Below are 16,357 nucleotides of genomic sequence, written 5' to 3' on the forward strand. Positions count from 1 at the left end.
CTATCAAGGCCAAGTACGTTATCGAGCAGCAGTGATCGACCACCGCCAACCTCCACAACATCAACATTACACTATCCACGACGCCTCTTCCTCTGTTTAATCCGCTCTCAACGCGATGACCTCACCCCCATCCGAGGCCCCGACGTTGCGTCCTGCCGCAACCGCGTCGAGCTCCCCCACCAGAGCACCCCACCTCGCAATCCCCGACGACCACCCGCTCGCTGCAGGCAAGCGCGGAACGCGTTCCACCTCCGACGCGGGTGGAAGGGTGCACACGCCGTCGTCAGCGGTTGCTGCCTCCGACTCCATCTCGCCAACGTCACCGGGACTGGAGCGTGTCACGACAACTGGGAGCTTCAACGTGCCGGACGCAGACCTGCTCGGTATTGGTCCCTCTCGCCCCGCGGCTAATGGTCGGCGCGCGCGCGACTCACCAGCCCGCCCACGTTCATTCCATGCGCTGGACAGCCTGGCGCGCGATGAGATCACTCTCCTCGATACCCGCTTCGAAGACATGCCCGAGGCAGACCTCGCGTCCTTCCTCACACCTTTCGAGCGCGGGTGGGAGGCGTACCGTCCACAAGAACAGGAGGAGGAGCCTCTCTTCCCTCCGTCACCACCCGCGACGCAACGCGACCACCCCGTCAAAGTCCTAAGTCGGGCGGTGCGCGAACTTCGGGAAGTCGTTGCCCGGTTAGAACAAGAGAATGCGCGGCTGCGGGGTGAGGAGCGAAGAACGAGCGATACGCAGCGCATACACGACTCCCTTGCCGACGCCCTCTCTACCTCCCTCGCCTCCCCGGCCCGCGGTGCACTAGCGTTAGCGCTGGCAGAACCACTTCCCCAATCACAACTCAAGTCGGCAGTCCCGATCCGTCCCAAATCTCCAACACCCTCCCACGCCAGCATCTTGAGCACCAAGAGCACACGCAGCACGCTGACACTGGATCGTCCGCGCGGTGCCAGCGCGACCGGGCCAGATCTCGCCTCACCGACGGCACGGCGGTGGGGGATGAACATGTGGGGTTGGCGACCGCAGCGGAAGAGCAATGCGAGCGTCGCCCCCAGCGCCGTGGAAGAGGAAGACGAGTGGCGCCGCGGCGATGGTGGGAGCACTCCGGCATTGCGGGCCATCTTCCTCGCCACTGTGAGTCCGCTTTTGCTTTTTCTCCTAACGACAGCGGATCCTGACCCCCGACCCGGCGAGTATCCTGTTGAGGGAGGCGGAGCCGCTCGTGGCCTCCCTTGCTCATACGCTGGTGAGCGGGGCGCGCGACGCGGGCATTATGTCTCGCGATCCACCTGGGCGGGCTCGGGCAAGATCGCGTGCGGCGAGCGTAGGCAGCCAACAAGCGTCTACCTCTACTGCTGACGCTCACGGGTATGGCGACCACGCCATAGCCGCGACCGTGGCAGTCGGTCGCACGCTGCTCAAGCACGGCAAGGCGGCGATCGATGGCCTGGGGGAACCTGCCCGACCGAGACCCGCACTGCTGCATCGCGCTTCGTCTCGCCCCTTCCCCACCACAGCCATGGCGCAGGCCCTCCCTTCCCCTGACCACTCACCTAATACCACGAGCCCGTCAGCAGACACGCCACCACCCAGCGTAGAGCTGAGCAGCATTGTGCCAGACGAGACGAGGCCGCCGACGGTCTTGTTGTCGAGGCAGAATCTCGGGTCCTTCTTCCAGAGCTCAAGGACCAAACTTACTACCGCGACGCGATTCACGAGCGATCAGCCGCCTCTTACCGATCGGTATGGCTTCATATGTGAGCTTGACCTCCCCCACGAAAGTTGACACCAGACGACATCCAGCACGCCAGCATGTTGAAGGACGCGAGCCGCGTCGGCACGCCAGCGCCCATGTCGCTTACGGGTCACATCCCCGAGGCGCCGCGCAAGCCCACTCCGCCCCCCGCGCCGAAGGTGAAGCGCGCAGCCGCGTTGCCCTCCTCCCTCAACGTGCCAATCGTGGACCACACGCCGGAGCGTCGCCAACACGAGCGCCGCCCAACATTGACCTCGACGAAGAGCGACAAGTCCACGGCGACGCTATCGCCTCAGCGCTCGCCGGCTGGGACGCCGCCCAATGGGCGGGTAGACGGCACGCCGAGTCGAGCGCGGACACGCTCGTACGCGCCTGCTCCGAGCAAGCCCATAACAGCGGCGGAGCAGGTGAGCGTCAGCGTGCGCGGCGCGTCCTCTGGCATCGCAGACGGGAGCGCTTCCGCCGCCGCGGCAGCAGCCGCCTCGCGCCTCACCGTCTCGTCGTTGCTCGACCAGCTCACAGACATCCACGACAAGCAGCAGCGCGCGCGCACGGCCGAGTGGGATGCATTCCTGCGCAAGCGCACGCGCGGCCGCCGCGGAAACCAGGATGTCGGCGTCGGCGGCGCGCTCGCGCAGGTCGTCGCCCTGGGAGGAACCAGCAAGGGCGCAGAAGAGTACCGCGCATTCTTGCGGCTCGTGCGCAAAGGCATTCCGATGCCGTACCGCGGCGATGTGTGGGCCGAGTGCTCGGGCGCGCGCGACCTGCTCGTTCCCGGAGAGTATGCCGAGATTTTATCCGTGCACAAGGACGACAGGAGCCCGGTCATGACCGAGATCGAGAAGGACGTCGGGAGAACGTTCCCGGGCAACGTGTTCTTCGGGGGTGACGGGCCGGGTGTCGCCAAGTTGCGGCGCGTGTTGACAGCGTATTCGTGGCACAACCCCGCAGTCGGGTACTGCCAGGGCATGAACATGCTCACCGCGACGCTGCTCCTGACCTACGAGGACGAGGGTGAGCTTGTTTGCCAACACTCGCTGACATCAGAACAAGCCTTCTGGGTACTTCACTGTATCATCGAACGCCTCCTCCCGGCCGACTTTTACTCGCCCTCTCTCCTCGGCTCGCGAGCAGACCAGCTCGTCCTCTCCGACCTCGTTACAGCACACCTCCCAAAGATCTCTCAACACTTAGCGGCGCTCGGGGTCGACCTGACGGCCCTCACTTTCGGCTGGTTCCTCTCGCTCTTCACCGACTGCCTGCCCGTCGAGACGTTGTTCCGGGTATGGGACGTGTTGCTGGTAGAGGGGCACGACGTGCTCTTCCGCGTCGCGCTCGCCGTTCTCAAGCTCAACGAAGCGGATATTTGTGCTTGTGAATCCGTGGGGGATTTGTTCTCTGCGATTGGGGGGATTACGAGCCGCCTGTGGAGTGCGGACAAGCTCGTCTCGCTGCAGCATGGGTTCAAGCGTGCCGTGCAGACAAAGGATGTGCTGGCGCTCACGGAGAAGCGGACGACCGAGCTGCAGGGCGAGATGGACGGTTGGCGTGAGGGGAGTGAGGGGTGACGCGCAGGCGCTGGTGGAGAAGCGCCGAGTGTGCACACGAAGCCTAGATGTCGGACAATGCCACTACGTGGGTAGACGCATGCACCTCACACCCTGTTGTTCTCGAGCAACGATCTATGCATAGTCTACGGCGGCTTACCGAACCCTCCCTGCCCCGGCCCTCTCGGCTGGCGGAGCACGCCGCCACCGCCAATCCCGCGCTGCTGTATTGGTGGAACGGGCGGGTTTGGGCGCGTAGCTGTCGACGCCATGGGTGGAGTGTGTCCCGAATCGTAGGCATAAGGCGGCGTGTTCTGTGCCTGCGGCGTGTATGCATGTGGGGCCTGTGACTGTCCCGTGACATGAGGGACAGCCTGTGCGTTCTGCGGAGGAAGCGCCTGCGAATGTGCGCTCGGCGCATGCGGCGCAGGAACGTACTGCGCGTTATAGTACTGGTACGGCTGGGGGCGCGGCGCGTGTTGGTGCGGTTGCTGCTGAGGTTGCTGCTGGGGAGGGGCATATCGTGGTCCAAAAGTCTGGGCCTCGTACGCAGAGTATCGGTATCCCTGGCCTTGAGCCTGATAGCTCTGGTACGACTGGGACTGGTAGGTTTGGCTCTGGTACGTCGGTGTCTGGTAAGTCTGGGAGTAGCTATACTGCCGGCCATACGCCTGTCCGGCATACCTTCGCGCATCGAGTTTATCGAACCCGCGATCGAACTCGCCTGGCGCAGCCGGTCCAGTCCCGATCACAGGCCCCATACCAGCTCCAACCCCTATCCCAGTCCCAGGCCCCACCCCAGGTCCCAAGCCCGGACGGAGAGATAACTGCGCCACAGCGCGACCGAGCTCCTCAGCTGCCGGCGTGCTCCTCCCACTCGGGGTTGAAGTACCAGAACGTCGGCCGCCGCGATTACTTCTCCTCTCCCCACTCCCACTGTTGCCTCTCTCGCACGGGGTCGGTTCAGCCGAAGTAGTGGACGAAGTCGACGCCGACGAGGACGGGACCTCGTCCTTCTCCTTCCCGAAGATCCTCTCGCGGGCTAGACGATACTCCTCCTCCCTCTGGGCTAAGGTTTTCGGGGTGGCTGTTCCGCTCGATGAGCCAGAGGTTGGGCGCGGGGGAGCGTCGCGTTTCAGGATTTGGAGTTTGGGGGGCGGGGCGGATGCGGCGGTCATTTGGATTGCGGGGCGGTTGCTGGGGTTAGCGCTGCTCAAACCCGGGGGGGAGGGGGGTGGGAGGGAGGAGAAAAGGGGGGGGGAGGAGGGCACAATGGAACATTCTGCGCAGAAGGCTCACGCCTGGCGAAAGAAATGAGAGCACTCTTGTACGCGGGAGAGTAACGACTCACGCGCTGTCCCAGATCTGGCGGTTCGAGGCCGGCACACCGCGGAACCACTCGTCATCGTCCTCTGGCGGGGTCTCGGGTGGGGGGACGTGTTGGACAAGCTGGGCGAGGTGTGCAGGATGCTGCGGATGACTAGGCGACGGCGCGGTGGGTCTCCGGGCGAGGAGAATCGGGCGCGCTCCTATTCCCTCCGGTGTAGGCGCTGACAACGGTAGGCCCGATGAGGTCGGAGGTGGGGCTGTCACGTTCGCGAGAACAGCGGACGGCGCAGAAGTCGAGGCCGAAGCCATGTCGCCAGCACGCAATACACGCTTCGGCTCAAAGTCGTCCTGATGTCAGCTACGAGTTCTGAGATTGTCGAGCTTACTGTATCCCAGTCGTCCATGGTGGGCGGAGAGGTGTTGGGAGCGATCGCCGACTTTGGCGTTGTGTCATTCTCAGGGATGTCACGTGATTCAGTTGCTTTGACCATCACCATCGACCATCAGAGCGAGGCAAGACACTCTAACATGTCCACAAGTACATGCAATGATGTAGTAATGTATTAGATGCATGCAGACGCGAGCCAATTAGCTACAAGTGGTGGGTCACACTAAGCCGTATTGCCTATGGACTATGGACTAGCAAGCGCGACCTGGAGCAAACGAGCCCCCACACCGTCCATGTACTCCTTGCCCGCCTCTACCCATGCCTGGGTCCCATCCTCTCCAAGAGCGACATCAAGCCCAAGCTCGTAAGCCAACGGATCCTCCTTCCATCCCCCGCGGCAGAACTTTGCACCCCCATCAGGACTGGTGAGGAGCTTGAGAGCGTGTGCGCGCCTCTCCTCGTCGTTGGAGAGGAGAGACATGTGCATCGCAATGCGGGGGGGAACGGTCACCCGGCCCTGCTTGAAGCAGTAGTCGGTGACGGCGATGCAGGCTATGATGCCGCCGTCGACGCGGGGTTCGCGAGCCTGCACCATCAAGCGCTTCATCAGCTCGTCGTGGCTGGGACCGGTCGCATGCCCGTTGGCAGACCCGTTCGCCCAGTTCTCGGGAGTGTCTACTCCGCTGTCTGTGCCGCTGGGGATGTCAATGTGCGGGAGGGCGGTTGGCTTGTCCGCCACGTCGGGCCTGTGGACCCGTTTCTTGCCCTTGGGTGGGTAGATGACGAACTCGGTGATGCAGTGGATCCTGGGGTCAGCAGGAGTCGGCTGTGCCAGAAAAGAGTTCAGCTCTTCTCCGGTTGTCTCCCACTTGCGCCTATGCAGTGACGAGGTTTTCTCGTCGCGGACGCTGCACGGACTCACCACTTGTCGCCCCAACCTCCAATCCTCGTCTCCATGAGATAGCTGCTCCCCATGGGAATCTCGCGCAGGAACTGCCAGTGGCTCGCGCCAAGCGCCATGTGAATACCCGTGACAAAGCAGGGTGCAAACGCGTCGATGCAGAACTTCATCTTGTTCTCGTCGCTGCACTTTGCATAAGCCGAGTTGCTGAGATGCAAGTTGTAGTCGCAGTCGTCGAACAGCGCGCGCCGCCAAGTCTTGACGCGCATGTGAGCAAGCCCGCCCGCCGCGACATGTTTGCGCCTCCATCCGACCCAGTACCGCCTGTGTCCGAGGGTCTTGGCCGCGATCCACGCCTTAATCGGGTGCGACCAGACACGGATATGCCACAGGAATGCAAACGACGACGAGTTGAGGAACACGAGCAGGAGGAATAGAAGCTTGACTTGTTGTTAGTCGGGAAAGGAGGGAGGCTCACTTGGTTTGGGCACCCAGGGGAATAGAGAGCCGCGAGTGGTGAGGGAGCGGGCGAGCGCGCGTCCACGCTCGACGACGGCTTGCTTGTTCATGGCTGGTGTGCGGGGCGGAGACGCAAAGTCGAGAATTGCGTCAAAAGTATAGGTATAAGTGGGTTGGTTGAAGCCTGTGCGCGCGGTCGACTCTACCCGCTGTCGACGGAAATCTGGGTAATCTGGGCAATCTGAGCAATCTAAGCGGTACTCACCCTGTACCACGTCACATGATCAACTGCGTCACCAGTTGAAATAAATCATGGGCTGCTCATGGGTAAAACTGCCGCGCTTCAACACTACAGATGCAATGCATCTCGTTGCTCCTTGGTTTCGTAAATTCCTTGCAACCGGTGACTGCCAACACGATTACCGAGTGTAAAGTGCCTGGTTGACGTTTGGCGTCTGGCGTCGGTGGCTGTTTGAGTGCGGCATCCCGCCTGTGATTAGCCAGTCAGACGTGGCATTTCCGCCCTCTTAGCCGTCCTTAGTGGTTCGATGACGTTCCGCAGTTCTTTTGGCTGTTGGAAGTCGCAACAATCGCGTATCGGGATCGAACCGCGCCAACCGCAAACCGGTAACGCGACACTTACTCCCGGGGACACGAGCCCAGAGCCCAGAGCCCAGAGCCCGGGGCAACCGACGACGCATGCGAAGCGCCCACACCGGCTAGGCTCGCCGTCCAAACATCTTCTGCGCTGAGCCACCACTGCACCTCCGTGTGGGCATCGGCGCCCGGCAAGTTGTGGACCATGGGCCAGGGTTGGTGCAGCCAGCTGTGCATGTTTGCACTGATTCGAGTCGGATCGATGAACATCGTTCCATGTTCCGTGCTTCCACGTTATCTCAGACATCTCATGATGACCATCATTATCATTATCACAGGTACCTGGCTGACATGCCCAAGCACTATGATCAAGTAGCAAGTAGTGTCCCAATGTTCCAGTCGACGGCCCGGCCGCCCCGCGGTTATCCCCGGACCGGGAAGCCATCACCCCCCACATCGTGTCGCCCCTCCCCCGCTCGCGCCTGATTATCTATTGCACCTGATCAGTTCCAAGATGTAGGCAGATCTCGCTCACAATCTCTCCTCAACGTTCTAGTTATCATCGTCATCGTCTAGACACTGAGCACTGTCGCAAAGATGTCTTGGAAATTCCCAACATCATGTCTTCATCCCCGTGGGGTAGTCTAATAATCTTGTCATCCAACCACATTTCGACAAAAGGGGGGTCAGATATCGAGTCGGGAGGGAAGACACAATTACTTTGTAAACTCGGCCGTCAAGACACCATCTCTTGATTCCTCATCCTTCTCTCATCTACACAAAACCAGCTCTGCTGCCAAAATGCCCGTCGCTGCCCCTTCCCCCGACCGTACCCGCCCCCTCGAGGACGACAAGGTCACGGGCGTGAGTAGAGCAACTTTTTCCAACCTGGGACAACCCGACTTTTCTTGCCCGCCCGGCGGGCAAGCAGGTCCACCTCGTTTTTGAGACACGTTTTCCACAAACCCCACAGCCACCCTTACTAGCTCGGCTGCTGACAACCAGTACGACCCGCTGATCTCGCCCGACCTTCTCCGCCACGAGATCCCGGTTCCCCCCGCTGCGGCCGCGACCATCACTGCTGCTCGCCGCACCGCGTCGCAGATTGTGCGTGGGCGTGACCCCCTCGACCGTCTGCTCGTCGTCGTCGGCCCCTGCTCGATTCACGACCCTGAGCAGGCTCTCGAGTACGCCAAGCGCCTCCGCGCTGGCGTGCAGGAGAACCGCTGGCCCGGCCTCGAGGTCGTCATGCGCGTTTACTTTGAGAAGCCCCGTACCACCGTCGGGTGGAAGGGCCTGATCAACGACCCGGACATTGACAACTCGTTCCAGATCAACAAGGGTCTCCGTACCGCCCGCAAGCTCCTCTGCACCATCCTCGAGATGGGCCTGCCTGTGGGCTCTGAGCTGCTCGACACCATCTCGCCCCAGTTCATTGGTGACCTCGTCACCTGGGGTGCGATTGGCGCCCGTACCACCGAGTCGCAGCTCCACCGCGAGCTCGCGTCGGGCGTGTCGTTCCCCGTCGGCTTCAAGAACGGCACCGACGGTGGTGTTACTGTCGCCATTGACGCTATGCAGTCGGCGTCGCACCCGCACAGATTCCTCGGCATCAACAAGCAGGGCATGGCTTCCATTGTCAAGACGAGCGGCAACCACGACGTGCACGTCATCCTGCGTGGCGGCTCTCACGGCCCCAACTTTGACGAGGCCAGCGTCCAGACCGCCCTCACTGCCATGAAGAAGAAAAACCCCGAGGCCCACGCGTCCATCATGGTCGACTGCAGCCACGGTAACAGCAACAAGGACCACCGGAATCAGCCCAAGGTCGCTTCCGAGGTGGCCAAGCAGATTGCTGCTGGTGAGCTCGGCATTACGGGGATCATGATCGAATCGCACCTCAACGAGGGCAAGCAGAGCTCGGATCTCCCCCGTGACCAGATGAAGTACGGCGTCTCGATCACCGACGCTTGCATCGACTGGGATGTGACGGTCACCACCCTCGACGAGCTCAACCAGGCCTCGATGGTGCGCCGCGAGAAGCTTGCCTCCACTGGCGTCCAGGCCAGTCACTCGGCCGTCGCCCGCGTCCAGACCCCGTAGACTGTTGTATAGATAGGACTGGTTGCTTTTGCATGCAGCATTGTTATGGTTATGTTGTACGGCTGTGAGTGAGTCCGTCCGCGCGTCCGTGATGAAGCTGGGGATAATTGGCTGGCTGATGGGTCTGCTATGCTGAAGCTCGGAAGCGAACACGTTTGAGGAAGCCAACCACGGTGGTCTCTGGCTCTCCATGATTAACCAGCCTATCAGCCCATCCTCCTTCGCTCCAATCCTACCCAGAAATGATGTTATCATACCGGTCTTACAATATATGTAGTTTTCGTTTACGGAAGGTTCTCAGCAACACCTGGGATGTGTCCCCACAGCGGCCTTACTGGTTACACCCGCCAGATGATGGCGGAATAAGCTAGGTACCCGAATTAGAGAGATACGGGTTTGGCACGGGTTGAGCGTGCAGCGCCCATCAATGCATGGGTGCGTGCGCCCTCGCCCATCTCCCAGAGATGGGCGGCACGGACGCGATAGAATTTTCCGTCGGGGTTTCGCCTACACAACCTCCCCTCCCCTCACTCCGACGTGGCTTACAGCGGCACGCCGAGCGACTTTACCTCGTCGACAAACATCCTGCGCCGCTCGAGCGAGTACTCGAGGTAGTCGAACTCGAGTTCCTCATTCGAGTCGGGATTGGCGACGTATGCGCGCACCTGCTCCTCGGCGGAAATGACACCCCACAGACACCACATGGCCGCACACGCCGGGCTCCAGATACGCACCTCGCGCTCCAGGGCATCGACGCGCTCCTGCGCAATCTCGGCACGCTTACAGAGCTTCTCCTCACCCACAGACATCTGCACGGACAGGTAGGCGCGGTACCAGTCCTGCCGCTGCTCGAGGGTCGGGTAGTCGCCGTGCCCGTGGAGGAGGTGGGGCGCAACCGGGTCGTGGTAGTTGGCGCGCCACTCATGGAAATGGTTGGCAATGTCGTAGCCACGGCAGTTGGGGGCCGCGTACTCGAAATCCACCACAATGTACTTGTGGTGAGGGGCCATACCGGCGGGGATCTCGGCGTCGAGCAGTAGCAGGTTGCCGTACTGTGTGTCGTTGTGGCTAAACACGACACCCTTGCCCTTGTCAGGCTGCGCCGTCACCCACTGACGGTATGCGTCGAGCTCCTCGCGCAACTTGTGCAAGCCAAACTGGGCGACCCACACCTCCCACTTGCCGCCAATGCCCTCTAGGACGCTGAGGATCTCCTGCGCAGGCTCGATCCAGTCATTCACGCACTTCCAAACTTGCGGCTCCGTCTCCCGGCCCTCGTTGTAGCCGAGGAGGTGTAGGTCTGCCGAGTGTAACTCGCGCATGCGGCGGGCGATACCGCGAGCGATAAGAGGCTCGCGGAGCTCGGCCGGCACGAGCGCGCGCGAGGGGAAGAACTGCTCAACGCGCCCGTTCGCAAACGTGCCGTACATACGAGGACCAAGACCGTACGTCTCGCTGAGGACGTGCAGGATACGCAGCTCCTCGTCACGGCTGATGAGCTGGTCCGTCGACACGCCGTACACCCGCAGCAGGAGCGTCTGAGGGTAATCGCCCTCGGCCATATCAGGCGGGTTCTCGGGGTCACTGGGAGGCATCGTGGGCGTGAGCATGGGCGACATGCTGGGGCTCGTCGGCTCGGGGTTCGGGTTGAACGACACGAAGAAAACGGCATTTGTGAGCGCGCCAGACACTTTCTGGAGGTGAATGCTCGAGCCCTTGAGGCTGGGGTGCGTCCAGCGGGGCACATTGAGGCGGCGAAGGATGCCGAGCACCTTTTGCTTGAAGATCGGGTGGCGCCACTTGCTGGGCCGTTAGCGAAGATGATCCGGCAATCAGCCGAAATTCGGCAAACCCACCTCGCATCGATACTGAGAGCGACGTGAGGAACACCCTGCACGATCGAGAGGGCCTCGGCAGGCGTTCCCGGGACGGTGCTGGGCGTTCCATCCAGCCAAAAGTCGGCGAGCTTGGAGAAGCTGCCGGTCGAACCCTTGCGGAGAATTGGACGACCCAGTCCCGAAGCCCCCATTGCCGGCGAGTGAGGGGTGCGTTGTGCGCCAAGCAGAGGCGAGATCGGCGCGCTCAGGTCGAGAGGCTGGGTGGAGGGGGTAAAGGACATTATGGTTGAGATTGAGAGAGGAGTTTCGATAACGAGTTTGGTCCGTCACAAGACCAGTTTTCGGTAGCGAGGAAGGCTCCGATAGGGGACGAAAAGGCGAGGACGCGACAGGTGCGGCTTAGGACGGATTAGTTCAAGCGTTCGAGAGCCCGAAGTTACTTTGATGTGATGAGGGTGTAAAGAGTTGAGATTCTTTGCGAGGTGGCAAGAGATAATATTGGTTGAGAGGAAAGTGATCACGCGAGAGGCAGTGTATTGTAGCCACTGTGTGACAGGTACGGTATGGTATGGAGTTTGTACCAGTAATAGTAATAGTAGTAGAGCAGACCTAAGACCTTTTGGTATCTTTGGTGAGTTGGTGGCCAATAAGCAATCGATACAAGTCTAGGTAGGATCCGGTTAACCGGGACCCTCAAACTCACTTTTGTGGCTTTCCTCCCTCTGTAAGCCAGGAGCACGTGCAAGTCATCACCCCGTATCGCATTCCATTTGATTCCGCACTTTTCCCCCAATCTTCCGCCACACACTAACACACAAACGATCGACTGTTGGCCGTCGTGCGTGGGGTGGGACCTGATTACATTGACGTCACGCGTTTGCCAAGCCGTCACGCGTTGCTTTGTGAATAATGCCACGTGGCACATGAAGCAACGTGAACCCAAAGAGTGCGGAATCAAATATTGAAATGAATGCCAGTGGAATCAAGTGTGGAGTCAGAGTGAGTGTTCTCGAACGCGATGGAGACTCGGAGATGAGCGGGGCACACACTGGACAGATGAAAGTGAGTGAAGAGATATGTCTCAGACCGAGGTACACATACGTCGTCATCCAACAAACTCTCCATCCTTGGTCCCACTCCTCACACTTCATCGTCCTCTTCATCCATGCTGTCAGCTCATCCATAACAACGACAACTGCTACACCTTCACTCGCCAGCCTGAATCACTCGATCACCTGACCGCGAGCGCCACGGTGCGCCTTCCCTACCTCGCGGCCCGATCGGTCTCACGACATGAGCGGCCATTTCGGGTCGGCCTTCCCGGGGGGATACCAGCAGCCACCGCTCTTCGCTCCCACACCGACACCCTTCTCACCACCCCGCAAGCGCCGCGCCGACTCACCGCCGACAGACTTGCAATGGGCGCCACCTGAACAGAAGCGCCGTCGGCCAAACTTGAGCAATGGCTTCGCGACCATGTCGATCTCGCCGCAGCCCGACGAGCCCAAGCGCTCACAGTACTTGGCGCGGGGACTGAGTACTGAAAGCTCGGACGATGAGTTGGAGCCCACGCGCCTCCCTCCCGGCGGTGATGTGGCGGTCGAGGTGCTCTCCGACAAGTCACCCACGTCAATCCGCCACCCCTTGTTCCCGCACAGCCGCTCGTCGTCATCCACCCCACCATCTGACGACGATTACGAGTCGGACGCAACCTATCGCCCTCCGCTTGAGCGCGCGCGGCTGCGACAGGCGCATCACACACCCATACAGCCTACTTGGATAGAGCACCCAGAACAGCCCGAGCCCGCACCTCCTACATTCCAAGGCACCCCAACAATCGAGTTTGAGTCACCGCTTAAACGGAAGCACCTCCGACTCGACGACGAGAGACCTGACGCATCCAAGCGGCAGCGGTCGCACATGGATCAGGATGTGGCGATGGAGCCTGTGCCGATCGCTTCTGGACCGGGATGGTACGAGCCGGAGAAAGACCGCATTGTTGTCACCTCGCTCTCGAGCCCCGAGTCATCGACCACTCGTTCGCCTTCTCCCGACCCTGGTCCACGGCGGCAGTACTCGTACGAGGAGCACAAGCACCTCATGCAGCCGGGCGACGACGGTTTCACGATATCACCCTCACTCCTTACTCACCTCATGACTGCGCAGAGCGATCAGTTCCGCAAGCCTGCGTTCCATGCTGTGCCGGAACGCGGACTCGTGCTGTACCGTCCTCTCGGGGTTTCGCCTGCCGAAGATGTTGTCCAGAAGTGGGAAGAGGAACCGGGACGCTTTGAGGTCCTCGACGACGACGAAGACATGCAGACCCAGCCGGCTGGTCAGTGGGGTGATGGCATCACACAGGAATGGGGACGCGGTGATGACGCGATGGACATCGGGTAGTCTATACGGAGAAACACGCGCCTTTAGGAGCACACTGTAGGAGTAGAAATAGTGTTGTCATAGTATGCATTCGGAGCGGAGTTGCGTTGCGCAAATCCGAATTGAGAAGAACTACCGGGACGATGAAGCTTGTAGAATTGCGCCACGGTTTACAAATAAGCCATATGCACAGTTTCAAACTTGACGATGAACAACTGACTGAAAGCAACGACCATTCCCTCTGTTCTCTTCACTTCCTCCGCCATCCCTTAGAACTACCGGGACATGGATAAAGCCTCGGTACAAGCGTAAGCCGCATCCGCGACGCAAGTGGGGTTTCAAAAGTGGTCCTCGTGGTCCTCATCATAGCTCAGTTGGAAGAGGGTCGGTTTGTAATTGGTTCCAACCTGTTCTCCTTCAATGGAGAGCATTGCGCCGCAGGTCCTGTGTTGGGATCACAGTGGTGAGAAGCTCCTCTTTCGGGCTCAGCGGGCTTGCGGGGCCTGGGAAGAGGTGTTGGAGACACCAGAGGTCCGTGTGAGTCGATTGATGAAGGAGTGGTGGTGCTCGATCAGCAATGGTCAGCCTCCCGTCCCTCTCACGCACAGCACGTCTTTCTCTCCTAAGTCAACCCCTTTCATCTATATTAGGTTCTACTTCAAGCGCGTCCCCATGCATGTGAGAGCGTTCAATTACAATCGCCTACTGATGGGCGCGACCGAGTCGAAGTGGACGGCCTCCACCGGGCCAATTTGGTTCCGTTGCCACCCAACATACCAAGCTGCGGGATGACTTAGCTGCGGGAGTCTGCACTGGGCTGATGATTACCATCGACATTGTCACCTTCCCACCTTAATAACTATCTCCCTCTCTCACCATCGGCCTCGTTCTTTCCCCTACTATCATCAAATTCACCGCAACAGAATGGCTCTCTGAGCCCTCCATCGGCACCCACGCCGTACCCCGCCATGTCCAACAGCGACATCTACTCGATCATCATCGAGATCCATCCTAATAGCGAGACACCAGACCAGCCAGGCCAGGACTGGCGCCTAGGAGACATCACCGTCGACTGGATCGACTTGACGCGCGACAAGAGTGTCGATCACTCCTGCGACCACCCAGACAGTCCGTCCACCGCTACTTCACTCAACCCACCTTCCCCCACCAAACGCCCTGTTCCTGGCGCCATGGTGAACAACAGCAGCCCCGCGAAGCCGCGGACCAAGCCCCGTCGCAAGCGCGAGTCGCGTCCGACGTCTGACATCCCTGAGTTGCCTGACGCGCTCAGCCTCCAGCCGCTACTCGCTCACATCGCCGGACCGAACCCCGTGGCGGCGAGCACGTCGTCGGGCGTGACGCACGTCGGCAACGGCGTGGTCCACCTGTTCCGACACGCACCACCAGCCTCGCTTGTGGCACGTCTCGAGGGACAGAACGGTGAGAGCTCGCATCGCACAGAAGGGTACGCTAGCGAGCATGCCGAGGGCGAGGATGGGAGCCTGGTGGCGATCCTAGCTGTACCCGCATGGATGCGCCCATCCGACTTGCTCGAGTTCCTTGGCGGATGGGTCACGTGCCTCGAAGGCGTGCGTATGATCCGCGAGGCGACAACGCCCAATCGCTCCATTGTGCTCCTCAAGTTCCGCGAGCCGAGCCAAGCGTCTGACTTCATGGTCATCTTCACCGGCCGCGCGTTCTCGACTCTTGACACGCGCGAGACGTGCCATGCCATCCGTGTTCATCACCTCGTCCTCCACCGCCTCGAGGACAAGCGCACCGACGTCGCCATCCCCGCCTTCCCTCCAAGCGTGTACGCGTCGCGCGCTGCGGCCCTTCCCGAGCTCCTCTCCGGCGTGTCCAAGGAGCGAAGGGTCGAGCTTCCTTCTTGTCCCGTCTGCCTGGAACGCCTCGACTCGAGCGTCACGGGTCTAGTGACACTTCCGTGCGCGCACACGTTCGACTGCGACTGCCTGAGAAAGTGGGGCGACTCACGCTGCCCGGTGTGCCGCGTTAGCCACCTTCTGCTCGCCAGCGCGCAAAAGCAGATCACGTCCGGTCCCGGACCTCGCGGAGGAGGTGAGAACGTCGAACTCGCGCGCTGCGGAATGTGCGACTCGACCGACGACACGTGGATCTGCGTCGTATGCGGCTCTGTTGGCTGCGGGCGATACTCGAAGGGCCACGCGCGGCGGCACTGGAAGGACACGGGGCACCAGCTGGCGATGGAGCTCGAAACCCAGCGCGTGTGGGACTACCGCGGTGACAACTACGTACATCGCCTCATTCAGTCGCGGATGGACGGAAAACTCGTCGAGCTGCCCTCTGCTTCCTCGCTCGCCGCCATAGTAGCTCACGAAGGGCCGCGTCCCCACCGCCAGCTCCCGTTAAACCGTCCGCTTGAGTTTGAGGACTCGCCCAGCAGCCAGTCAAGCGAGGGACCCACGCGCACCTCGTCGCAGCATGGCCCCTCTGAGGGTGACGCGGAGAAGATGAGCACGATCGAATCCATCACTCTCGAGTACTCGTACCTCTTAAGCAGCCAGCTCGAGGCAATGCGCCAGCACTACGAAGGCGAGGCTGCGACAGCGCGCGCCCGCGTAGCGGAACTCGAAGCTGCGGCTGCCCGCACTAAGGCAGCCGAGGATGCACGGGAAGCGGCCGAGACTGCCCGTCTCGATGCGGAGGCAGGAAAGGAGAAGGCAGAGCGGCGTGCCGAGAACGCGCTTCAGCTCTCCCGTACCCTGCAGACCAACCTCGGCTCGGAGCGCAGTATGTCGACTGGCCTCCAGAGCCGCATTACGAGGCTGCAAAAGGACCTCGAGACGGTGCGGGCCGCGCGTGACTCCAAAGCTGCCGAGGTCGATTCGCTAAATGAGACGGTGCGCGACCTCATGTTCACGCTAGAGGCGGGCCTCAAGATACAGGAAGGCGGAGGTGATGCTGGCGAGGGGGGGGACCTCCTCGTGCAAGGCGGCAAGAAGAAGAAGAAGAAGTAGTGTTGCTGATGTACACTGTGTCACAGGCATTGGTAACCTGGTACGTGG

The 16,357-nt window shown here is 60.9% G+C and overlaps 7 protein-coding genes across 7 annotated transcripts; 4 read left to right on the forward strand and 3 right to left on the reverse strand.

Moving 5' to 3' along the window:
* Positions 1-115: 115 nt before the first annotated feature.
* CcaverHIS019_0104450 (uncharacterized protein) lies at positions 116-3,337 on the forward strand (the record flags this gene model as incomplete). Its single annotated transcript, XM_060600400.1, has 4 exons — positions 116-1,147; positions 1,182-1,770; positions 1,806-2,783; positions 2,817-3,337. 4 exons carry the CDS (start codon positions 116-118, stop codon positions 3,335-3,337), a joined length of 3,120 nt encoding a protein of 1,039 aa, XP_060452993.1.
* Positions 3,338-3,462: 125 nt separating this feature from the next.
* On the reverse strand, positions 3,463-5,049 carry CcaverHIS019_0104460 (uncharacterized protein; the record flags this gene model as incomplete). The annotated part of the gene is made up of 4 exons (XM_060600411.1): positions 3,463-4,040; positions 4,248-4,513; positions 4,668-4,993; positions 5,032-5,049. The coding sequence occupies 4 exons, from the start codon at positions 5,047-5,049 to the stop codon at positions 3,463-3,465; spliced, it is 1,188 nt and encodes a 395-aa protein (XP_060452994.1).
* A 228-nt stretch (positions 5,050-5,277) lies between these two features.
* CcaverHIS019_0104470 (uncharacterized protein) lies at positions 5,278-6,503 on the reverse strand (the record flags this gene model as incomplete). The annotated part of the gene is made up of 3 exons (XM_060600422.1): positions 5,278-5,839; positions 5,956-6,379; positions 6,413-6,503. The coding sequence occupies 3 exons, from the start codon at positions 6,501-6,503 to the stop codon at positions 5,278-5,280; spliced, it is 1,077 nt and encodes a 358-aa protein (XP_060452995.1).
* A 1,288-nt stretch (positions 6,504-7,791) lies between these two features.
* On the forward strand, positions 7,792-9,093 carry CcaverHIS019_0104480 (uncharacterized protein; the record flags this gene model as incomplete). The annotated part of the gene is made up of 2 exons (XM_060600433.1): positions 7,792-7,854; positions 7,996-9,093. 2 exons carry the CDS (start codon positions 7,792-7,794, stop codon positions 9,091-9,093), a joined length of 1,161 nt encoding a protein of 386 aa, XP_060452996.1.
* A 542-nt stretch (positions 9,094-9,635) lies between these two features.
* CcaverHIS019_0104490 (uncharacterized protein) lies at positions 9,636-11,212 on the reverse strand (the record flags this gene model as incomplete). The annotated part of the gene is made up of 2 exons (XM_060600444.1): positions 9,636-10,896; positions 10,950-11,212. 2 exons carry the CDS (start codon positions 11,210-11,212, stop codon positions 9,636-9,638), a joined length of 1,524 nt encoding a protein of 507 aa, XP_060452997.1.
* Positions 11,213-12,224: 1,012 nt separating this feature from the next.
* CcaverHIS019_0104500 (uncharacterized protein) lies at positions 12,225-13,331 on the forward strand (the record flags this gene model as incomplete). The annotated part of the gene is made up of 1 exon (XM_060600456.1): positions 12,225-13,331. One exon carries the CDS (start codon positions 12,225-12,227, stop codon positions 13,329-13,331), a length of 1,107 nt encoding a protein of 368 aa, XP_060452998.1.
* A 947-nt stretch (positions 13,332-14,278) lies between these two features.
* Positions 14,279-16,309, forward strand: CcaverHIS019_0104510 (uncharacterized protein; the record flags this gene model as incomplete). Its single annotated transcript, XM_060600467.1, has 1 exon — positions 14,279-16,309. One exon carries the CDS (start codon positions 14,279-14,281, stop codon positions 16,307-16,309), a length of 2,031 nt encoding a protein of 676 aa, XP_060452999.1.
* Between the last annotated feature and the right edge of the window lie 48 nt (positions 16,310-16,357).

Source organism: Cutaneotrichosporon cavernicola, assembly GCF_030864355.1.
Source record: "Cutaneotrichosporon cavernicola HIS019 DNA, chromosome: 1".
NCBI classification, from domain to species: domain Eukaryota; kingdom Fungi; phylum Basidiomycota; class Tremellomycetes; order Trichosporonales; family Trichosporonaceae; genus Cutaneotrichosporon; species Cutaneotrichosporon cavernicola.